This window comes from Corythoichthys intestinalis, chromosome 11, assembly GCF_030265065.1.
Source record: "Corythoichthys intestinalis isolate RoL2023-P3 chromosome 11, ASM3026506v1, whole genome shotgun sequence".
Lineage (NCBI taxonomy): Eukaryota > Metazoa > Chordata > Actinopteri > Syngnathiformes > Syngnathidae > Corythoichthys > Corythoichthys intestinalis.
This window is the reverse complement of record NC_080405.1, coordinates 37,689,292-37,712,537: the sequence shown is the minus strand read 5'-3', so window position 1 is coordinate 37,712,537 and position 23,246 is coordinate 37,689,292. Positions and strand designations below refer to the sequence as shown.

General features: G+C 41.2%; 1 protein-coding gene and 1 non-coding gene across 5 annotated transcripts in view; one reads left to right on the top strand and one right to left on the bottom strand.

Moving 5' to 3' along the window:
• Positions 1-12,343: 12,343 nt before the first annotated feature.
• n4bp3 (NEDD4 binding protein 3) overlaps positions 12,344-23,246 on the bottom strand; it is a 53,259-nt gene continuing 42,356 nt past the window's right edge. For all 4 annotated transcript variants that reach the window (XM_057849339.1, XM_057849340.1, XM_057849341.1 and 1 more), the window contains 7 exons: positions 19,870-20,079; positions 19,675-19,796; positions 19,396-19,597; positions 15,837-15,929; positions 15,512-15,757; positions 15,140-15,395; positions 12,344-13,001 (listed from right to left, as the gene is read on the bottom strand). In XM_057849339.1, coding sequence (XP_057705322.1) covers positions 12,643-13,001; positions 15,140-15,395; positions 15,512-15,757; positions 15,837-15,929; positions 19,396-19,597; positions 19,675-19,796; positions 19,870-20,079 — 1,488 coding nt within the window. In that variant the 3' untranslated portion in view covers positions 12,344-12,642. The remainder of the gene's footprint in view (positions 13,002-15,139; positions 15,396-15,511; positions 15,758-15,836; positions 15,930-19,395; positions 19,598-19,674; positions 19,797-19,869; positions 20,080-23,246) is intronic.
• On the top strand, positions 22,234-22,305 carry trnad-guc (transfer RNA aspartic acid (anticodon GUC)). The gene has a single exon. It is a non-coding gene; the product is annotated as a tRNA-Asp (tRNA).

Below are 23,246 nucleotides of genomic sequence, written 5' to 3'. Positions count from 1 at the left end.
AGATAATGCTCAATTTCTCCCAAAAAATGATTGCAATTACAAATGCTTTGGTAACACAAAAGAGAATGAAAAAAAAAATCATTATCGTTTTACACAAACTCCAAAAATGGGCCAGACAAAAGTATTGGCACCCTCAGCCTAATACTTGGTAGCACAACCTTTGGACAAAATAACTGCGAACAACCGCTTCCGGTATCCATCAATGAGATTTTTACAACGCTCTGTTGGAATTTTAGACCATTCTTCTTTGGCCAAGTGCTCCAGGTCTCTGAGATTTGAAGGGTGCCTTCTCAAAACTGCCATTTTCAGATCTCTCCACAGGTGTTCTATGGGATTCAGGTCTGGGCTCATTGCTTTTCCACCTTAGAAGTCTCCAGTTCTTTCCCTCAAACCATTCTAGTGCTTTTTAAAGTGTGTTTTGGGTCATTGTCCTGCTGGAAGACCCATGACCTCTGAGGGAGACCCAGCTTTCTCACAGTGGGCCCTACAATATGCTGCAAAAGTTGTTGGTAGTCTTCAGACTTCATAATGCCATGCACACGGTCAAGCAGTCCAGTGCCAGAGGAAGCAAAGCAACCCCAAAACATCAGGGAACCTCCGCCATGTTTGACTGTGGGGACTGGGTTCTTGTCTTTGAAGGTCTTGTTTTTTCCCCCTGTAAACTCTATGTTGATGCTTTTTCCCAGAAAGCTCTATTTTTGTCTCATCTGACCAGAGAACATTCTTCCAAAACATTTTTGGCTTTTGTCAGGTAAGTTTTGGCAAATTCCAGCCTGGCTTTTTTATGTCTCTGGGTCAGAAGTGGGGTCTTCCTGGGTGTCCTACCATAGAGACCCTTTTCATTCAGACGCCGATGGATGGTACGGGTTGACGCTGTTGTACCCTCGGACTGCAGGGCAGTTGAACTTCTTTGGATGTTAGTCGAGGTTCTTTATCCACCATCTGCACAATCTTTCGTTGAAATCTCTCGTCAATTTTTCGTTTCCGTCCACATCTAGGGAGGTTAGCCACAGTGCTTTACACTTATTGATGACACTGCGCACAGTAGACACAGGAACATGCAGGTCTTTGGAGTTGGACTTGTAGCCTTGAGATTGCCCATGCTTCCTCTCAATTTTGTTCCTCAAGTCCTCAGACAGTTCTTTGAGCATGGAGAAAGGAAAGAAGACCAATGTGGTACACACAAGGACACAGGACAGAGGTTGATATGTTGTAATGACAGAATAAACACTCCCATCATTTAGTGAATTATTTTCATCATGTTCAAACTATCGCTTTTCACTTGCTTGGTCCATTTCCCCCTCCCCTCAAATGGTGTTTAGTTGGCTAATGAATTGCCCCGTCCCACCACAAAGACACACACACATACTCACACAGCCCCGACAGATTAATGTCGACAACATGCCGCTTCCTCCGCCCCCTTCAGAGAGGAGAGATTTTTTTTTGGCCAGCAGCAGCCACTGTAAGTCATTTAAAAAGACGTCAATGTTGTGGAAGTGGGGGAAACACCAAGTTTGCTACTGAATGTCCGACTTGCATTAGAGATCGCATAACATTAAACTAACCTGCAAAACTACTGCGGTCAGGGCAGGAACAAAGAAGTCAAGCTAGCCGTCCCTTATTTGGATCATTGTTTGCATTATGTGCATTACTGTAATATCGTCCCTACCAATGTTGAGACCAAACCTACACCCTAGCCTGAGTGTTTTCCGCCATATACAGTATTTTATTTTAAATTGTTTAGATATACAGTATGCATGTATACATGTACAAATAATTGTTTTCTTTTATATGCTGTATATAATTCACATCATAATTATTACATTTGCAGTGCTTAAAAATCGTTTGTTAAAATATATATTTTTTGAACATGTCTTATACTAGTATGTATCTTTTTCCAATGCTGTTAAATCTGAATAGAAACGTAGAACACCCCCCCAATTTTTTTTTTTTTTTCAATAAATAAGTAAATAAATAAGCTCCGCCTCTACTTCACAGATTTTCGTGGTGTGGGTGGCAGTCCCAATTAAGAGTTTCGGACGACAAGGAAAAGTTTTTGCATATCAGTATGTGGGGTGAGACTACTGAAGAAATTTCATGTGGACTTAAAACAATGTATAAATATTGGACAATTTAAGAAACTGTATAAAGATATGATTTTCAAGAAATATAAGGATGATGGAAATATGGATAATAACTAGGGTGTTGTGGTTATTGGGATATGGGACAGTGCTGTCATTTATTCATGTTTTCTGGGCTTTTTTGTGTGTATAGGTCATATGCAGGGTTATATGGTGAGATTGTATATGTGTTAAACAAGAATGTATATATTTAAATGTAAGGAATGGAACTGATATGTCAGGACTTAAGGACAAGGGGTGGGAGTAAATAAGTTTTTACTTCTTCTCACTCCTTTTCGAATACTCATATTTTGTTTTTTTTGTTTTTTTTTTCATTATTGTCACCGATTATCGGTACCTATGTATTAAGTATTCGAAATAAACGTGTTCAATCAATCAATCAAGAGTGAAAAACGAGGGTTCACTTTATCATGAATTTGAAGGAACCGAAAAATTTAATACAATTAGTGAAAATGGAGTACACAGAGAAAAACAAGTAAACAAATTATCCTTATATTGGACATGCATATTTTTGAGTTTGATGATAAGTGGCAAACGCATCCTTTGAATGCTCAACAAGGGACGCGTACTTTTGTTTCTGAATGCCGGACGATTCCGTTTTTCAAGGAACAGTTGGCAACTCGCTCACACTTTACAATAAGGGTCCCTTAATTAACATTAGTTAATGCATTTTTAGACAGTAACTCATGTTTAACTAACATGACAATAATTCATTTAATCCCTTATCTAACATTTATTAATATATTAACATGAGTTAATGCATTAGTTAATGCATTTTAAGACAATAATTTTAAAGAAATATTACAATAATTAATATAATTGCTTATCTATCATTTATTAATATATGAATAACCATGAGTAAATGCATAACCAGACAGCAACTAATAGTTGGATAAAATTCAGAATACATATAGGCCTATATAGGGTTGGGGTTTAGGGTTAGGGTCTGTTAATTTAAGCATTTATAATTTCTTAGTTAAGGGATATGTGTGCTACACTTTACAATAATGGTCCAAAAACATTCAGTAATGGTTGATTAAGGTTAGTTAAGGTTAGGTTATAAATAGTTATTATACTGGTACTAGTAAGTGATTGTTATTTTAAAACGAGAAACATTGCTCTGTGAGTCCTTGGGTGCTGCTAACCTAACCTTAAGTATGGTATTATTTCAGGTGAACATACTGTACCTCATAAGTGTTACTTAACCTTAATTAACCATTACTGAATGTTTTTTGGACCCTGATTGTAAAGTGTAGCACATGTGTCCCTTAACTAAGAAATTATAAATGCTAAGTTAACAAACCCTAAACCCTAACACTTCATATGCCCGTATATACAGTGGGGCAAATAAGTATTTAGTCAACGACTAATCGCGCAAGTTCTCCCACTTGAAAATATTAGAGAGGCCTGTAATTGTCAACATGGGTAAACCTCAACCATGAGAGACAGAAGGTGGGGGGAAAAACCCAGGAAATCACATTCTTTGATTTTTAAAGAATTTATTTGCAAATCATAGTGGAAAATAAGTTAGGGCTGTTGTTTGGCAACACGGACTTTCAACTCCCTCCACAGATTTTCTATGGGGTTGAGATCTGGAGATCTTACAAAGCCACTCCTTTGTTGCCCTGGCTGTGTGTTTGGGATCATTGTCATGCTGAAAGACCCAGCAACGTCTCATCTTCAATGCCCTTGCTGATGGAAGGAGATTTTCACTCAAAATCTCTCGATACATGGCCCCACTCATTCTTTCCTTTACACAGATCAGTCGTCCTGGTCCCTTTGCAGAAAAACAGCCCCAAAGCATGATGTTTCCACCTCCATGCTTCACAATGGGTATGGTGTTCTTCGGATGCAATTCAGTATTCTTTGTCCTCCAAACACGAGAACCTGTGTTTCTACCCAAAAATTCTATTTTGGTTTCATCGGACCATAACACATTCTCCCAGTCCTCTTCTGGATCATCCAAATGCTCTCCAGCGAACCGCAGACGGGCCTGGACGTGTACTGGCTTCAGCAGGGGGACACGTCTGGCAGTGCAGGATTTGAATCCCTGGCGGCGCATTGTGTTACTGATAGTAGCTTTTGTTACTGTGGTCCCAGCTCTCTGTAGGTCATTCAATAGGTCCCCCCGTGTGATTCTGGGATTTTTGCTCACCGTTCTTGTTATCATTTTGACGCCACGGGGTGAGATCTTGCATGGAGCCCCAGATCGAGGGAGATTATCAGTGGTCTTGTATGGCTTCCATTTTCTAATAATTGCTCCCACAGTTGATTTCTTTACACCAAGCGTTTTACCTATTGCAGATTCAGTCTTCCCATCCTGGTGCAGGTCTACAATTTTGTCTCTGGTGTCCATCGACAGCTCTTTGGTCTTGGCCATAGTGGAGTTTGGAGTGTGACTGACTGAGGTGTTGGACAGGTGTCTTTTATACCGATAATGAGTTAAAACAGGTTCCATTAATACAGGTAACGAGTGGAGCCTTGTTAGACCTTGTTAGAAGAAGTTAGATCTCTTTGACAGCTAGAAATCTTGCTTGTTTGTAGGTGACCAAATACTTATTTTCCACTGTAATTTGGAAATAAATTCTTTAAAAATCAAACAATGTGATTTTCTGTTTTTTTTTCCCACGTTCTGTCTCACATGGTTAAGGCTTACCCATGTTGACAATTACAGGCCTCTCTAATCTTTTCCAGTAGGAGAACTTGCACAATTGGTGGTTGACTAAATACTTATTTGCCCCACTGTATGTATTTCATGGCACCGGGCTAACAAGAAATACTCAAATCTTCGAAGGAAACATTATTTATATGAAGTATTCGCCACATTTTGAATGTGAAATGGTTGCAGTCCGTCATATGAGCAGAGTGATGCAGGCCTCCTACAGAATGAAGAATGGCCTCTTCTCTCATCCCACTTCAGCTCTCCTAAACTCTGCAGTTATATTAAGCCCAGTTTATGTAATATTTTTAAATGTCGAGGTGAGGACCTGGTGAGTCAGCCTGGCTGTTCACAGTACATTCTTCTACATAATACCCAAAAACAGTCCCACTGTATGTACGTATAAATATTTTTTGCAAAAAAAAAAAAAAAAAAAAAAAAGATCCTTCTCAATAGAAGCTACTCCTCTGCAGGAGGTCGAGATAAGGATCCGAGGGTAAGCCACAATAACAGTGTTGGACACTCGTTCATTCTGCTATAAAGCGCTTGTCCCTAGCTTTTATTGGCACGCTTTTTAAACCCTTCAAGGGAGCGGAGGACGTTCGGACCCTCGGATGCAATCCAAGCATTTGGATTTCTGCTCCCTTCAATCCAGACTGCACTAATCAGAAAAGCCTCTTAACCTATTAGACTTTTACACCAAATTTCAGCTATTCATATAGCAAAGAACAGGACTGACTGGTTGTCACATGGATTGGTTTTCACACTCGACCACCAGTATACCAGTATACCACCAGTATATACTAATAATTATTGAAATGATACTAGTAATTTTTGAAATAATTACAAAATTTCTACATTTTTAATACATTTTTTTTCCCCTTTTAAACCTGTCCTGTTTAGCTGTTTGACACGGGTAATGGAAGTCAAAGTGTTCGGTTGGTCTGAACAGTTTTAATGTTTCACATTGAGAATATGACTTACTCCCATTGTGATCATTCAACATATCTCGTTTATGATGACAAAACAGACTATTGGGGGACAGAAGAAAAAGAAACAAGAAAAGAAAGACAACAACAAGAAATACATTGAACGCCTACACTAACTATTAATATGTTGGTGCTATCGTCAGCTAGATGTGTTTCCGTATGACACCATGTGGGGGACCTGTTGACCTGGGAAAGACGGGTGGGGAAGTCTATAAGCTAAGTGATTGGGAGAGGTAGAGTGTACACAAATCAGCTCTGTGATCTCGAACCCAGTAATCGTGTGAATGCCTTGTGAGTGTAAGCCCGTTGGCAACCGACCCTACGACGCCCCACCGCCAGTCCCGGCACCGGGACCCCCCCACCCGAGCGCGCCCAATCACATCCAGCCGCACGTGAGCCCCGCCAAACGCGACAGCCATGCAGACGAGCGGAGACACCGTGCCGGCGCCAACCCAGGGCCACAACCCCCACCCAGCCAGCCCAGGTAGGGTGGGCGCGATGGGGGGGGGGGGCAGTGCTGCGCATCCCTCCTCCCACAGCCCAGCAAAGGAGCCATCGTCACCCCCCCCCCCCCCCCCCCCCCCCGGGTGGTCCCCCAGGCCACCCGCGCTCCCATCAACCGGCCTTCAGGGATGAGAAGAGGCGACGCACCTCCAACCCCACATAAAAATATATATAAATACATATACAGTCATGTGAAAAAAATTAGCACACCCCATGAAATTTTCAGTTTTTTATGAAAAACTTCACATATCAAGTCATATCAAGATCATGTCTGATCTTATTTTTCTTTATCTCTGGACAATAATTTAATTGAAGGTAAACAACTAAAATTAACATTGTTTTACTCATTAAACCAAATAACAAAAATGCATATTCTAACTGAGGAAAAAGTTAGGACACCCTAAAGGCTAATAGCTAGTGTTTCAAGTCACCCCACGGGATTAAGATCTGGGCTTTGATTTGGCCATTCCAGGACTCTCCATTTCTTCCTTTTCAGCCAGTCCTTCGTGGATTTACTGGTATGTTTTGGCCCATTGTCATTTGCAGGGTCCAATTTCGCTTAAGCTTTAATTTTTTCACAGATGATCTCACATGTTCCTCTGATACACGATAGAATTCATGGTGGATTCTATGATGGTGAACTGGCCAGGTCCTGCTGAAGCAAAGCATCCCCAAACCATGACACTTCCACCCAGGGTGAACTTGCTTGGAAGGCCAGACCTAGACATGTTGGCAGCACAAAGCCCAAAAAGCAGACCAGAGTGGCCAAAGCATGGATTTATTTTAACGAAACAAAGGAGGGTGTCACTGTCGTGTGCGGTCTCTGCAATGCCAAGCTTGCATTCGTAGCATTTAAGATAGCAGACTTTTGTCTATTAGGCTAATTTAACCGACTAACTTTACATATTGATCAGATAAGACACCAACTTTTTTGTGTCAAGTGTTTTATTGTTAAAATGTGCGTCGTTTTGATCATAAGTGTACATATGTGTGTTACAGCTTTACAAATAGGCAAAAGTGAAGGAAGCAAAAAGCTTCAAAAACCACAAAACCAGCTGAACGGCTTCAAGTTTAGTGAGGACATAACGTCATATTAATAAGGTAAATTAAAAAATAAGATACTCTGAGGTACAATAAGGTACTGTTTACGTGACGGCGGACTCCAGCGTCGTAAATTCGAAATCATGTCAGCCGAGTACGTCGTAACCCGTGGACTACCTGTATACATATTACCAGTTCCTTATACCGTTAGAATTTTTTGTTTAACCCTTAACCCTTTCACTATCATTGACATCAAATCCATTTCAATTGAGACGGCTGGCATTAAGTGGTCATGTTTCACTGCCATTGAGGCGGTAGACATCCAATCCATTTTGACTGGAAGGGCTGGCAGGATGGATTGAATGTCTATCGTCGTCAATGGCAGCCGATGAGTTAATATTAGTGTTCACGAAAATTACAGATTTTACTTGAGAGAGTAGATAAGAGTCACAGTATGTGGAAAGCTCACGTGACAGCTGACTTTTGAAGTTTTTTATGTGTAAAAAATATACATTAATCTGCTTCATGCATTGGATTTTTGTTAAGGACAGTACAATTCATTGCAATGCATTTAAAATATACAGAGATACTGTTTACAGTGAAGTGAAGGACCGTGCATTTAGCTATAAAATATGTAAATCTGGCAAGAATGTGAGGAATAAAATAGTTCTAACAAAGTCATTTTACATACTGTAAGTAGGGGCAGTTTGACAAACAAACATAAGAGCTAAATGTTGGCACCAAAATTTAGTCCTTGTTGATACCAAACCTCCGCATGCAGCTTTTCTCCCTGAATCCGCGAAAGCTTTCCAAGGCCTTACTAAATCCCTTCTGAATCCTTTGGTTATTGTCAAAGCTTTTCACAACAGTACAACAACAACATTTGTCACAATAGTAATTTGTTTATGTACAGATTCACATTTTGGAAGACATTTAATGAATAATGCAGAATGTGATTGTGCCTTCTGTCTATTCTACAGAAAACAGACACTTTCTTGAAAAACGAGATTTTCTTCGGCCCTACTGTGCTTTTGCCAAACTTTCCTAAACTGATGATCTATTTGAAATCCGATTAGAAACATTCATAGAGGGCAACTTTTGTTGTTTGCAAGTTTCCGAGGTGAAAGTGTATTCGGCAAGTCCAAGTCACCTGTTTGAGAATCTGCCGATACCGAATCCCGATCTGACAACGGAACTTTTTTTTCTTTCTTTTTTTTGATCAAACGCTCCAAACATATTACAGTACTGTACTGTTTACAGTACTTCCGCTTTTTCCAGGACTGTAAAATGTATATTTTTGTTTCTTTTGGCGATGCCATTGTATTTTCGAATTATTTTGTTACTTTTTAGCCCTTAACCCAGGGGTCCCCATCTGCCGGGCCGCAGAACCGGTACCGGTCCGTGGCACATTTGCTACTGGGCCGCACAGAAATAATAATTTATTAACGACCGCATTCTGGCCGAATTAACCCCTGCTTAACACATCAATATCTCTGTCTACTCTAGATATAATACTACAGGATAGATTAGAATGTCGTCATAGAAATCCATTGATTGGACTGCTAGCAGCACATCTTGTTTTGTGTATATAATATATCTATGTGCACTTGTCCTCGATAATAACGTATTACTAGGCCACGGGCGCAGCACATTTGTTCCCGGAAATAATTAGCCCCCACACGAGCGAAGATGACTGGAAAACATACGTCTTTGGAGAGATTTTTTTATGGCAAAAAGGGCACCTGACAAGCCAGAAGATGAGCCTACAACCTCGAAGACCCACGAACTGCGAAGGAGTGGATTCGTGACCCGTTTGTGAATAAACCGAGTGATTTGAGCATGTCTGTGCAACAGGAGGATCAGCTTGGAGAGATCGCAAATGACGGCGACCTTAAATGTACATTTGTGACAACAACTATACCGAGGTTCTGGATTAAAGTAATTCCAGAATATCCTGACATCGCTACAAGAGCATTGAAAACCTTGCTACAATTTCCAACATCGTATCTTTGTAAAGCGGGCTTCTTAATTAATGCTTAACGACAAGGCAAAGTCGTTAATGGTGAGCGAGCGGAGTGCAGTTGTTGTGTGCAGCTAACATGGCAGGATGTATCTGAGGAGAACTTTTCTACATGTCCTTAACGTAAGTTAATATTCCTTTCTTTAAAGAAAGTTTGTAGTGTTTACTTTGGAATCGCTGCATTTGCGGCCATGTTTAACGTTACACGCATGCGCAGAACCGCATCATTGCAATTTTTGATGGGTTGCAAAATTAGAACACCGGTCCGTGAAAATAGGCCCAAATAATATATAATAGGTCCGTGGAGCAAAAAAGGTTGGGGACCCCTGCCTTAACCCCTTCAGATGCGTATTTTTTTCTGCTGGGCAAAAAAACAAAAAATCTGCGCTGATTTTTAATTAAACACCAGAAACAAGTGCAATTTTTTACTCCGGATATGTCATGCTTTTATTGGTCATTTTTAATGTTAATGTGTTTTTAATGAGATATGAGCACGTTATCCTTTTTGAAGTTGCGTTTGGTCAGCCATGTTCAAAGAGCAACAAATAGCGAAGAGGGTGTGCCAAACCTCATGATCTGATTTGAAGGGTGAAGTTTCATCCAATCATCTCTCAGAAGTGGCAATAGCAGCTAAATTCAGTGTATTTAGTGGCTTAGAGACGCGCCATGTCCTTCAGCAGCATGCTTAGGTCTGAAAGGGTTAAAAAAAATACATTTTTAAAAAATTAAAAACCCAATCCTTTTCACCTGATTCCAGCCCTCAAAAAATGTTGCGATCGGCCCGATTTCCGATCACGAGATCAGATTGGGGACATCCCTGGTATCGGTTATCGGTGCAACACTAGCTTTATATCAGTTACTAAATATATGAGCCACAATGATGCCAAATCTATTCAACTCAAATCCCCAAAAGACCAAAAAAAAAAAAAACGTGGAATACAGTGAATCACAAAAGTTAGTACACCCCTCGCATTTCTGCAGATATTTAAAGTATATCTTTTCATGAGACAACACTGACAAAATGACACTTTGACACAATGAAAAGTAGTTCGTGTGCAGCTTATATAATAGAGTTAATTTATTTTGTTGTCAAAATAACTCCAAATATTGCCATCAATATCTAAACCCCTGGCAACAAAAACACCTCTTCTATATCTGCAGCAATGCTGGTGGCACTCCTGTAACGAGTCACATGACATTTTGGAGGGAAAATGACAAGCAGTACTCAATTTGGACATTTAGGGATGTACGTAGTTTCTATGGGGTGTTGCCAGGGGTTTAGATGTTAATGGCTATATTTCGAGGTATTTTGAGGGGAAAATAAAAACTATTATACAGTGGGGCAATTAAGTATTTAGTCAACTACTAATTGTGCAAGTTCTCCCACTTGAAAATATTACAGAGGCCTGTAATTGTCAACATGGGAAAACCTCAACCATGAGAGACAGAATGTGGGAAAAAAAAAAAATAATAACATTATTTGATTTTTAAAGAATTTATTTGCAAATCATGGTGGAAAATAAGTATTTGGTCATAGCAAAAGTTCATCTCAATACTTTGTTATGTACCCTTTGTTGGCAATAACGGAGGCCAAACGTTTTCTGTAACTCTTCACAAGCTTTTCACACACTGTTGCTGGTATTTTGGCCCATTCCTCCATGCAGATCTCCTCTAGAGCAGTGATGATTTGGGGCTGTCGTTGGGCAACACGGACTTTCAACCCCCTTTACAGATTTTCTTTAGGGTTGAGCTCTGGAGACTGGCTAAGCCACTCCAGGACCTTGAAATGCTTCTTGCGAAGCCACTCCTTTGTTGCCCTGGCTGTGTGTTTGGGATCATTGTCAAGCTGAAAGACTCAGCCACGTCTCATCTTCAATACCCTTGGTGATGGAAGGAGATTTTCTCTCAAAATCTCTCGATACATGGCCCCATTCATTCTTTCCTTTACACGGATCAGTCGTCCTAGTCCCTTTGCAGAAAAACGGCCCCAAAGCATGATGTTTCCACCCCCACGCTTCACAGTGGCTATGGTGTTCTTCGGATGCAATTCAGAATTCTTTGTCCTCCAAACACGAGAATCTGTGTTTCTACCAAAAAGTTCTATTTTGGTTTCATCTGACCATAACACATTCTCCCAGTCCTCTTCGTGATCGTCCAAATGTTCTCAAGCGAACTGCAGACGGGCCAGGACGTGTACTGGCTTCAGCAGGGGGACATGTCTGGCAGTGCAGGATTTGAGTCCCTGGCGAAGCATTGTGTTACTGCTAGCAGTCTTTGTTACTGTGGTCCCAGCTCTCTGTAGATCATTCACTAGGTCCTCCCGTGTGGTTCTGGAATTTTTGCTCATCGTTCTTGTTATCATTTTGACGCCACGGGCTGAGATCTTGCATGGAGCCCCAGATCGAGGGAGATTGTCAGTGGTCTTGCATGTCTTCCACTTTCTATTAATTGCTACCACAGTTGATTTCTTTACACCAAGAGTTTTACCTATTGCAGATTCAGTCTTCCCAGCCTGGTGCAGGTCTACAGTTTTGTCTCTGGTGTCCTTCGACAGCTCTTTGGTCTTGGCTATAGTGGAGTTTGGAGTGTGACTGACTGAGATTGTGTACAGGCGTCTTTTATACTGATAATGAGTTAAACAGGTGCCATTAATACATGTAGCGAGTGAAGCCTTGTTAGACCTTGTTAGAAGAAATTAGACCTCTTTGACAGCCAGAAATCTTGCTTGTTTGTAGGTGACCAAATACTTATTTTCCACTCTAATTTGGAAATAAATTCTTTAAAAATCAAATAATGTGATTTTCTGTTTTTTCCCCACATTCTGTCTCTCATGGTTGAGGTTTACCCATGTTGACAATTACAGGCCTCTCTAATCTTTTCAAGAAGGAAAACTTGCACAATTGGTGGTTGACTAATTACTTATTTGCCCCACTGTATAAGCTGCACATAGACTACTTTTCATTGTGTCAAAGTGTCATTTTGTCAGTGTTGTCCCATGAAAAGATATACTTAAATATCTGCAGAAATGCGAGGGGTGTACTCACTTTTGTGATACACTGTATATGAATCTCAGTTGCAGATCCCGTAATGTACTGAAAGGAGTGCCACAGTAATCTTAAACAGTGTAATAGTGCTGATTCAACTGAATTAATGAGCCTTGGAGAAGGTTAGTACCTCATACGAGAAGAACCTTGATTCGTGAGTACAATCATAGTTGCCACACATTATTTTCATCTTGTATCTAAAAGTTTTTCTACTTCAATGTTTTTGTCTTCCCTTTTACCACATTCAAATTTCAGAGGATTCAATCCTGTCTATCCACGGCAAACCCGAAGATTGACTGTCCTCTTCTTTTTCCACTTTGTTTTTCAACTCGTGTCCTTCTCTTTCCAAAGTCCCATCTCTACTCTCTCCTCCTGGCTCTCGTCCAGCTCTCAACTGGTGAAGCTCCCTCTCCAGCTCTGCGTTGCGGTGGTACATCTCTAAATAGCTGGCCTGCAGCTCCTTCTGGTAGCGGATGACCTTGTCCTTCTCCGTCTGCCATGTCCGCCTCTCCTCCTCGAAAGCCGCGACCTGGGCTTCGCTCTGGCGCCGCTCCAGTAGTAACTCGGCGCGCAGACGCTCCTCGTTCGGGCCCACGCACCCTCCTACAAGGATAAGATGGTTACATTCTTCATTTCCAGGGCTGTTGCTGACCTGCTTACACTGATACAGTAATAAGGTTATTCTGGAATTGGAGGACATTTTGGCTTAATAATTCTTGGAAAAATAAGCCTTTGCGTTTCTGGTTTTCAGATCCATAGTCGTTATGAATTACATACAGTGGGGCAAATAAGTATTTAGTCAACCACTAATTGTGCAAGTTCTCCCACTTGAAAATATTAGAGAGGCCTGTATTTGTCAACATGGGTAAACCTCAACCATGAGAGACAGAATGTGGAAAAAAACACCCAGAAAATCACATTGTTTGATTTTTAAAGAATTTATTTGCAAATTATGGTGAAAAATAAGTATTTGGCCATTACCAAAAGTTCATCTCAATACTTTGTTATGTACCCTTTGTTGGCAATAACGGAGGCCAAATGTTTTCTGTAACTCTTCACAAGCATTTCACACACTGTTGCTGGTATTTTGGCCCATTCCTCCTTGCAGATCTCCTCTAGAGCAGTGATGTTTTGGGGCTGTCGTTGGGCAACATGGATTTTCAACTCCCTCCACAGATTTTCTATGGGGTTGAGATCTGGAGACTGGCAAGGCCACTCCAGGACCTTGAAATGCTTCTTAAGAAGCCACTCCTTTGTTGCCCTGGCTGTGTGTTTGGGATCATTGTAATGCTGAAAGACCCAGCCATGTCTCATCATCAATGCCCTTGCTGATGGAAGGAGATTTTCACTCAAAATCTCTCGATACATGGCCCCATTCATTCTTTCCTTTACATAAATCAGTCGTCCTGGTCCCTTTGCAGAAAAACAGGCCAATGCAGGCATGATGTTTCTACCCCCATGCTTCACGGTGGGTATGGTGCAATTCAGTATTCTTTTTCCTCCAAACACAAGAACATGTGTTTCTACCCAAAAGTTCTATTTTGGTTTCATCTGACCATAACACATTCTCCCAGTCCTCTTCTGGATCATCCAAATGCTCTCTAGCGAACCGCAGACGGGCGTGGATGTGTACTTTCTTCAGCAGGAGGACACGTCTGGCAGTAGGGGATTTGAGTCCCTGGCGGCGCATTGTGTTACTGATAGTAGCCTTTGTTACTGTGGTCCCAACTGTCTGTAGATCATTCACTAGGTCCCCCCATGTGTTTCTGGGATTTTTGCGCCCCGTTCTTGTTATCATTTTGACGCCACGAGGTGAGGAGGGAGTTGAAAGTCCGTGTTGCCCAACGACAGCCCCAAAACATCACTGCTCTAGAGGAGATCTGCATGGAGGAATGGGCCAAAATACCAGCAACAGTGTGTGAAAAGCTTGTGAAGAGTTACAGAAAATGTTTGGCCTCCATTATTGCCAACAAAGGGCACATCACAAAGTATTGAAATGAACTTTTGGCATTGACCAAATACTTATTTTCCACCATGATTTGCAAATAAATCCTTTAAAAATCAAACAATGTGATTTTCTGGTTTTTTTTCTACATTCTTTCTCTCATGGTTGAGGTTCGCCCATGTCAACAATTACAGGCCTCTCTAATATTTTCAAGTGGGAGAACTTGCACAATTAGTGGTTGACTAAATATTTATTTGCCCCACTGTATTTCTACTTTTCAATACACATTTTTGGGATGGTGCAACTTAACCCTTTAACACCGAACGTGTCGGTGGCGACAAAATTACGCATATCATCTTTGAAGCCTTGTCATGCTGTAATTATGTCACCCACGTGCCACTGGTTGGTCTCATTTGAAAGTTTGGAAGTTGAGGTCCACGCCCGTTGTTACTTGAAGACAATCGACCAAGTAAAATGGGGGATAATGTCATTTGAGTTTGATAGTTTTATTGCCCTCATAAATAAGCATCAAAACGCCACATGGACCATGTGTTTGTGCCCATATTTCCATTATTTTTTATGCCCATATTTCGATAATTTCTTGTCCTTTTTCAAAACCGAAAGCACCCAATCAGGCCATTGTGAACATTTTTTTCTTTGAAATGTAAAGGCTACATCAAAATAGGACAAAATAGGCTTTATAGATTAGATTAGATTTATATTCCCAAACATACAGTGTTCAAAATAACTCATATATGTGTCATTTCAAGTGTGTTAATTGGATCCGAACCGCTACCTGTTGCCCCGGTTGTAACGCCCTCGTCTCCTTTCCCGTGATCACTGGCACTCTGAGAAGGTCTTCTGTGACCCTTAGAGTTCTGCAGGATGAGCTTCATCGCCTCTACCTGCCCGTCTCGGTTGCGCAGTTCCAGCCGAGTCTCCCTGAGCTGCGTCTTCAACTGGAAGATCTCGCTCAGCTTAAGAGTGACCTCAGCCTGTGAGTCTCGAAACTGCTGCTTGAGCAAGGAGATCTCACCGGACTTCTGGCAAACCTTCCAGACAAGAAAAGCATAAATAAGGACAGACAACCCTGGAATTCGCTTAACTTCTCTGTAATTACATCAAAGTTAGTGCTGAGTGCTTTTCCCTGTCATAAAGTGTAGCCCACCTCCCACTGCGTCTCCTCCAGGGTCGGAGAAGTTAGCGTCTCCCTGCTTCCGTCCTTTTGGCTTTTTTTGAGAGCCTCAAGCTCTTCTAATATTCGGCTTTTCTCCTGCTGGGCCTTGTAGAGCTGCAGTTGGAAACTGCGTTGGGATCGCTGGGCATGCTGGGAAACCTGTCGCAACTTAGCAGCGTAGAGGCGCTTCAGTTCTTCCACTTCTTTCTCCCAAAGACGCTGTTTGCCTTCAAACACCTACACGCGGAAAACGCCAACGGCTGAAGTTTGAAACAAAACGGATGGATGGGATTATTGAGACAGAGGAGGACTTCACCTGCACGATGGCGCCCTCACTCTCGTCCAGATTTCTTCTCATCTGTTTCAGCTCGTGTTCTTTTTCAACCAGACGCTCCTCCAGATCACGCACCTTGGGGGATGGTCATCAACATACTTTATGTGGAAGATATTTGCAGTAATGGCTAGAGATGTCCCGATCGATCGGGTCCGATCACGTCATTTTCAAAGTATCGGAATCGGCAAAAAAAATATCGGCCATGCCTTTTATTAATATACGTATATTTTTTTTTAATTAAATCGTTTTCTAATTGTATTTAACGTTACAGACAAAATATGTTACACTGATCCAGTCTTTAGTTTAGGCTTAAAATAGGGTTATCAAATTTATCCCAATAACGGCTGTAATTAATTTTTTAGAAAATGTATCATGTTAAAATATTTAACGCAATTAATGCATGTGTTGCACGACCCACTCACGCATTGTCACGCTCAATCTGTAATGGTGCCGTTTTACCTTTATAGAGAGATAAAAGGCAGCGTAAAATGAGTAGAGTGAATTTTGGCAGCCTTTGGCGCCTTTATTTAATTGGCTAAACCCTTACAAGCCCTCTCCCTACAAATAGAAATATCATGGGAAGCAATGTGGGAAAGCAAGGTAGCAATTGATTTTTTTCTTCACCTCATTTTATTTCCCAACGCAGAGAAGATATATCAATTGGTAGCACAACGCACAGTCATGGTTCCACTTCCCATCATGCATTGGGGCATCGCTACAGTATCATTTACTGAAAGCTCAACAAATACACTAGATGGCAATATTTAGTCAAATTATACAAAGTCACAAGTCTTTCTATCCGTGGATCCCTCTCACAGAGAGAATGTTAATAATGTAAATGCCATCTTGAGGATTTATTGTCATAATAAACAAATACAGTACTTATGTACTGTATGTTGAATGTATATATATTCGTCCGAGTTTTATTCATTTTTTTCTTAATGCATAGCCAAAATGTATGTGATCGGGAAAAATTATCGGGAATGATTGGAATTGAATCGGGAGCAAAAAAAAGCAATCGGATCGGGAAATATCGGGATCGGCAGATACTCAAACTAAAACGATCGGGATTGGATCGGGAGCAAAAAAACATGATCGGAACAACCCTAGTGGGAATCTTTAGGCACCTAACGATTCGATTACGATTCAGAGGCTCCGATTCGATTATAAATCGACTTCTTTTTTTCCATTTTTGTTTTATTTTGTTGTTTTCAAAGTGAGGAAGAATGTGACTGACTGAGTCCGACATCTCAAATGCTGAAGCAGATGGTGGAAGTGCTCAAACCAATGCTTTTGGCAACAAAGGTCATGTACGAAGAAAAGACCCACCAATTTTATGATTTCCCCACTCCAAGCTCAACTGCTGACTGACACCTACAGCACCGTTATTTTTTTTTAAGACAATTTAAAACTTCAAAGAAATTAAAGGTGCCATTCATCATTATCTCTCCAAGAGATATCAGTGGTTGTGGTTTGTTTCCTCTATATGTGCAGGTAAACAATTTGCAGTAGTAGATTCATATTTTACAGCAACGTTGCACAGAAAAGGTGTCACTGTTTAATAAATGACTTAAACAGTATTTTTTTGTATTTTGAAATATCTTTTTTTTTCCGTTTCAACAGTTGTATTGTAAAATATCATGTATCAAATTTCTGACCAATATATCGATAATTGCTGCATCGTGATATCGTGAGATAATCGTTATCGTGAGCCTTGTATCGCGAATCGTATCGTATCGTGAGGTAGAGCAGGGCGGTAAACCGAAAATTTACCGTCACCGAAATTCTTCACGATGACCGAGTAATTTTGACCATGTCGGTAAATTCGGTAATTTAATAAAACAAATACAGTCGTTTTATCCCGCTTTGACGCTGTGTTGTTCGGCTATGTTCGTTCCCCTTTAAGAAAGCAGACAGTGTGCTTACGAATGGAGTCACGTGGTTTTTAGGAAGCCAATCAAACAGAAGCCCGGTAGGCTAACGCTAGCGGCTAACGCTACAAGTAAACGGGATGGAGTCGGGCTTAAGTTAGCTTCGCCAAACTTTCACCCGACATTAAGTAAATTTTGGCGGGTTCCAGACGGGCTTTCACCCGCTGTCCTCCCTGGTTCTCACGATATTAGGAGAGGATGCTTTCAGTGTTTTCTTCTGGTAGCCAAGCCACAGGCTAACGCTAGCAGCTAACAACGGCTACAAATGAACGTGAACGAGTCGGACAGCGGCTCTAACCTTGTCGAAATGGCTGAAATTAATGAGTGGACTGGGCACGGACTTCATGTAGCAATCATCATGTCGCGTTATTTGGCATCTCTGTGTGATTTCTCTGAAAGCTTTCATGATGGTAAAGCATTCAGCGTAAAGTATAATCCAACAGTGAAGCCTATATATAATATGACAGTTTAATGGCCACAGCTATTTTTCTGTATGTGTTTGCTTTATTCTGCCATCATAAAATCTTAAATGTTTCATTGGCATCAGAGCAATACAGCTTTAATCTGGTTGTGTCTGTGTGGGGGGTGCATGTATTAAAAAATGTTTTGGGAAAAAAAAAAAAAAAAAAAAAACCTTGACGTAAACACTTGTGTTGAAAAATTATGTCACAGCAGCCATTACCAATAAGTTGTCTGAAGTGTACTGTTAAAGCTGCAAGTCATTTGTGTTAGAATGACATGTTTGCACAGTCGTCATATTGATTTTTATAATGTTGTACATTTTTCAAGTCATACAAGCTGTTATAAATCTTCACACTAGAATTCTTATTGTTTACAAGATTTTTTTTTTAATACTTAACGTTTAGACTGCATGTGCAATTGTTAAATTGAAAGCTGGTTAAATAAATTTAATGAGAAACGGTCAATTTGTATTCCATGCATTAATTTAAATTTTTAAATTATATAACAGTCTGCTTGGGCGAATTTATCGTCATTTATCGTTATCGAGGTAAATCTGCTCAATTTATCGTGATACGTACTTGAGGCCATATCGCCCAGCCCTATCGTGAGGTGACCTGGGGTTCCCACTCCTATTAGCGAGGCCTGTAATTGTCAACATGGGTAAACCTCAACCAGGAGAGACAGGATGTGGAAAAAAAAAAAAAAAAACTGAAAATCACATTGTTTGATTTTTAAAGAATTTATTTGTTGCCCAACGACAGCCCTAAAACATCACTGCTCTAGAGGAGATCTGCATGGAGGAATGGGCCACAATACCAGCAACAGTGTGTGAAAAGCTTGTGAAGAGTTACAGAAAACGTTTGGCCTCCGTTATTGCCAACAAAGGGTACATAACAAAGTATTAAGATGAACTTTTGGTATTGACCAAATACTTATTTTCCACCATGATTTGCAAATAAATTCTTTAAAAATCAAAAAATGTCATTTTCTGTTTTTTCCCCCACATTCTGTCTCTCAAGGTTGATGTTTACCCATGTTGACAATTACAGGCCTCTCTAATATTTTAAATGGGAGAACTTGCACAATTAGTGTTTGACTAAATACTTATTTACCCCACTTTAGCTGTCAAAAACAACACTGGTACTTACTACTTCCTCAACAGACACGGAGAGCGTCCAGTCATAAGGAGGTGGCGCTTCCCCTCCGTACGGTACCAGACGGCTAAGGGTCGCCATGCTCCGACTCGGCATTTCTCCTAAAGCTCTTCCTCCGCCTCCTGACCCGACAGCTTTGCCGTCCAAAGAAGTGCGGTCCAGGGAGCCGATAGTATTGATATGGCCCATAGATGCACTAGAGGGGTCATGAAGAAGTATTTTCAAGCAGTGATTAACAGATAACTTAACTTGGGGCCAGGCAGTAACACAGACCTAATTTGAGCCAGGTTTGGGCGAAACGGAGGTCGATATGGTGGCAAACTGCTCATGGAGTTATGACCCGAGTCTGAAAGGTTGTCATCTTCCTGGCTCACCCCGCGCATGGAAGAATGAGCCTATAAATCAATCACAATGTGGTGTAAAGGCAATGTGAAATGAGCTCACTTTTTGCAGCTGAAAACACCGTACCTTGTTACCAGTGGTTGACCCTCCATGACGAGAGGGTGAGGATGAGGAAGAAGAGCTGGAGACAGTTTTGGAGACATGGGCAAAGGCTCGGTGCAACCCGTTCGATAGCCCGTGGTCCAGGTCCTCTGATTTGGAAGCTGGATACAAATTCTGCATAGAGCTGAAGCTTTTGGGAGTGACGGGCTTGAAGGCCGATGACCGAAAAAAAGACTGTGGAAAAAAATGATTCAAGAGACAAAGAATTAATGGGATATAACAAATGTTGCGGGAATTTGCAAATGAAAATGCAATCCTACAGATAATATCCTCAGACTACGCAATCAGGTCACTTTCCTCAGACTTCCTCGTGAGTTTGGTGGACAGTGTCTCCTGTCACGTGACAGACCAGGGTTTGATTCCCTGATGGGGAGATTGGTGTAGCTTTTTGACAGCTGTTGAATCCTCAATATGGGATTCTACACATACTATCCTCAGACGACGCAATCAGGTTTCCGTCTTCAGCCTCCCTCGTTAGTATAGTGGATATTATCTTTGCCTACAACGCCGAAACTGGGGTTTCATTCTCTGATGGGGAGTTAGTTTTAGCTTTTGACACCTCTTGAATCCTCAAAATGCCATCCTGTAAACACTGTCTTCAGATTGTGCGGTTTGTAGTTAGTTTTAGCTTTTGACACCTCTTGAATCCTCAAAATGCCATCCTGTAAACACTGTCTTCAGATTGTGCGGTTCAGTCATATTGATCAGCCTTCCTCGTTAGTATAGACCCTACCCACGTGACGTCACAACTCCGCTCTCCTGACTGGTGCCGCCCACTTGTCCGTCAACACATCATGTTGACCTGTTACGGCTACGTACATTCCTCCTATTTACGGCGTGTTTTTCTGCTCGTTAACATTAATAATCAAAATGGTGAAGGCGTGTGTGGCGGTCGGTTGCAATAACAGAGAAGATTGACGGAGAGACTTGAAGTTCTACCGGATTCCGAGAGACACGGAGAGGAGAGAGCGAGATGGGCTGCTGCAATTCGACGAGAAAACTGGGCTCCAAACGATTACCACAGATTATGTAGTAGTCATTTTATATCTGGTAAGATGCATTTAATATATATTTAGAGGGTTTTGGGCTGACAACCACAATTAAGATCATTGCTAGGCTAATCGCCGACAACATACACGTATGTATGTAGTGAGAGTGCTATCGCTAAACCATATAAACATTAAAAGCCATTGACAAATGACATGAAATACATTAGACTTGACAGTGGATGTTAGCAAGAACAAAAGATTTTGAATTGAAAATTTCGTAACTCACCTTCCGAGCACAAGATTCCTGCCGAATTTTCGTGTACGAGGACCTGTTTCACCCAACCAGCAACGTAGCATTTATAAGCCTCCAAGCTCTTAAAGTTTTTCAAACTTTCGTGAGAATAGGCGGATTTTGTGTGGACAAGATAGTTGTAAATATCAGGGTCAGGCAGAGACGGCGAAGGCAGCCGGTCAAAAATAATCGATTTAGGCATCAAATATGGATCTGGCGACTGTATAGAACGAAGCTTTTCCACATAACGCCTTTTATGCAACACATCCAGTGAGTTTACGGCATCAGAAAGCACCGGGTCTTCCATGAAATGCATTTTAAATTCCTCGATCAATTGAAACCAATGCTAATACAGAGACAAAATGACGGACAAGTGGGCGGAACCATACAGCGAGCACGTGGTTTTGTGACGTCGGTGGGTAGGGTATATAGTGGACAGTATCTCCGCCTGTCACGCGAGATAGCTTTATCTTTTTGACAGCTGTTGAATCCTCAAAATGGGATTCTACACATACTGTCCTCAGACGACACGATCAGGTTTCCGTCTTCAGCCTTCCTCGTTAGTATAGAGGACATTATCTTTGCCTACAACGCCGAAACTGGGGTTTCATTCTCTGATGGGGAGTTAGTTTTAGCTTTTGACACCTCTTGAATCCTCATAATGCCATCCTGTAAACACTGTCTTCAGATTGTGCGGTTCAGTCATATTAATCAGCCTTCCTTGTTAGTATAGTGGACAGTATCTCTGTCTGTCACGTAGAAGACTGGGTTTGATTCCCTGACGGGGAGATTGCTTTAGCTTTTTGACAGCTGTTGAATCCTCAAAATGGGATTCTACACATACTATCCTCAGACGACGCGATCAGGTTTCCGTCTTCAGCCTTCCCCGTTAGTATAGAGGACATTATCTTTGCCTACAACGACGAAACTGGGGTTTCATTCTCTGATGGGGAGTTAGTTTTAGCTTTTGACACCTCTTGAATCCTCAAACTGCCATCCTGTAAACACTGTCTTCAGATTGAGCGGTTCAGTCACTCAAATCAGCCTTCCTCGTTAGTATAGTGGACAGTATCTCCGCCTGTCACGCGGAAGACCGGGGTTCGATTCCCCGACGGGGAGATTGCTTTAGCTTTTTGACAGCTGTTGAATCCTCAAAATGGGATTCTACACATACTATCCTCAGACAACGCGATCAGGTTTCTGTCTTCAGCCTTCCTCGTTAGTATAGAGGACATTATTTTTGCCTACAACGCCGAAGACCGGGGTTTGATTCTCTGAGGGGGAGTTAGTTTTAGCCTTTGACAGCTCTTGAATCCTCAAAATGCCATCCTGTGAACACTTCTGACTGTGCAATTCGGTCATATTCATCAGCCTTCCTCGTTAGCAGTGTTGTTAATAACGGCGTTACAATATAACGGCGTTATTTTTTTCAGTAATGAGTAATCTAATGAATTACTTTTCTCATCTTGGCAACGCCGTTACCGTTACTGAGGCGGGAAAGGCGTGCGTTACTATGCGTTACTAAGTTGGTTGAATAAAAAAAGTCTGAGAGAGACGGACTCACGGAGACGAGAGAGCAGAGCAGGCGTGGGGAAGACGCCGTTGCAAACGCGATGCTAGGTGGCTCCAATAATACCTGACAGTAGCCATAGCCTACAAACTACGCCCACATGATACCGTAGATATCACATATTATAGAACTAGATGCAAATGACAGACACGGCTGCATTGGCACCATGTTTTAAAGACTTCATGCGTTAGTAAACAGCCGCCATCTTAAAGCAGTAGACCTCTCAGAAAGTCTATGATGTGGAGATCCTTCCTAGCGAACCTAAGTAACTTTTCTTTTTTTTTTTTTAATCTAAAATGCTCCTAAATCGGCAAAATCTTGACTTAAATCTATCTTTAAATGATGAAACAGTTTTAAAACCTACACATGTTGAAAGTAGACAGAAGGGAACTAATGCAATAACAACAACTTTAACGGTTGATTCACAAGTTTAAATGACTTCCACACATAGCAAAGGTTACTATCTAGTGATCGCAATACCCTTGTGTCT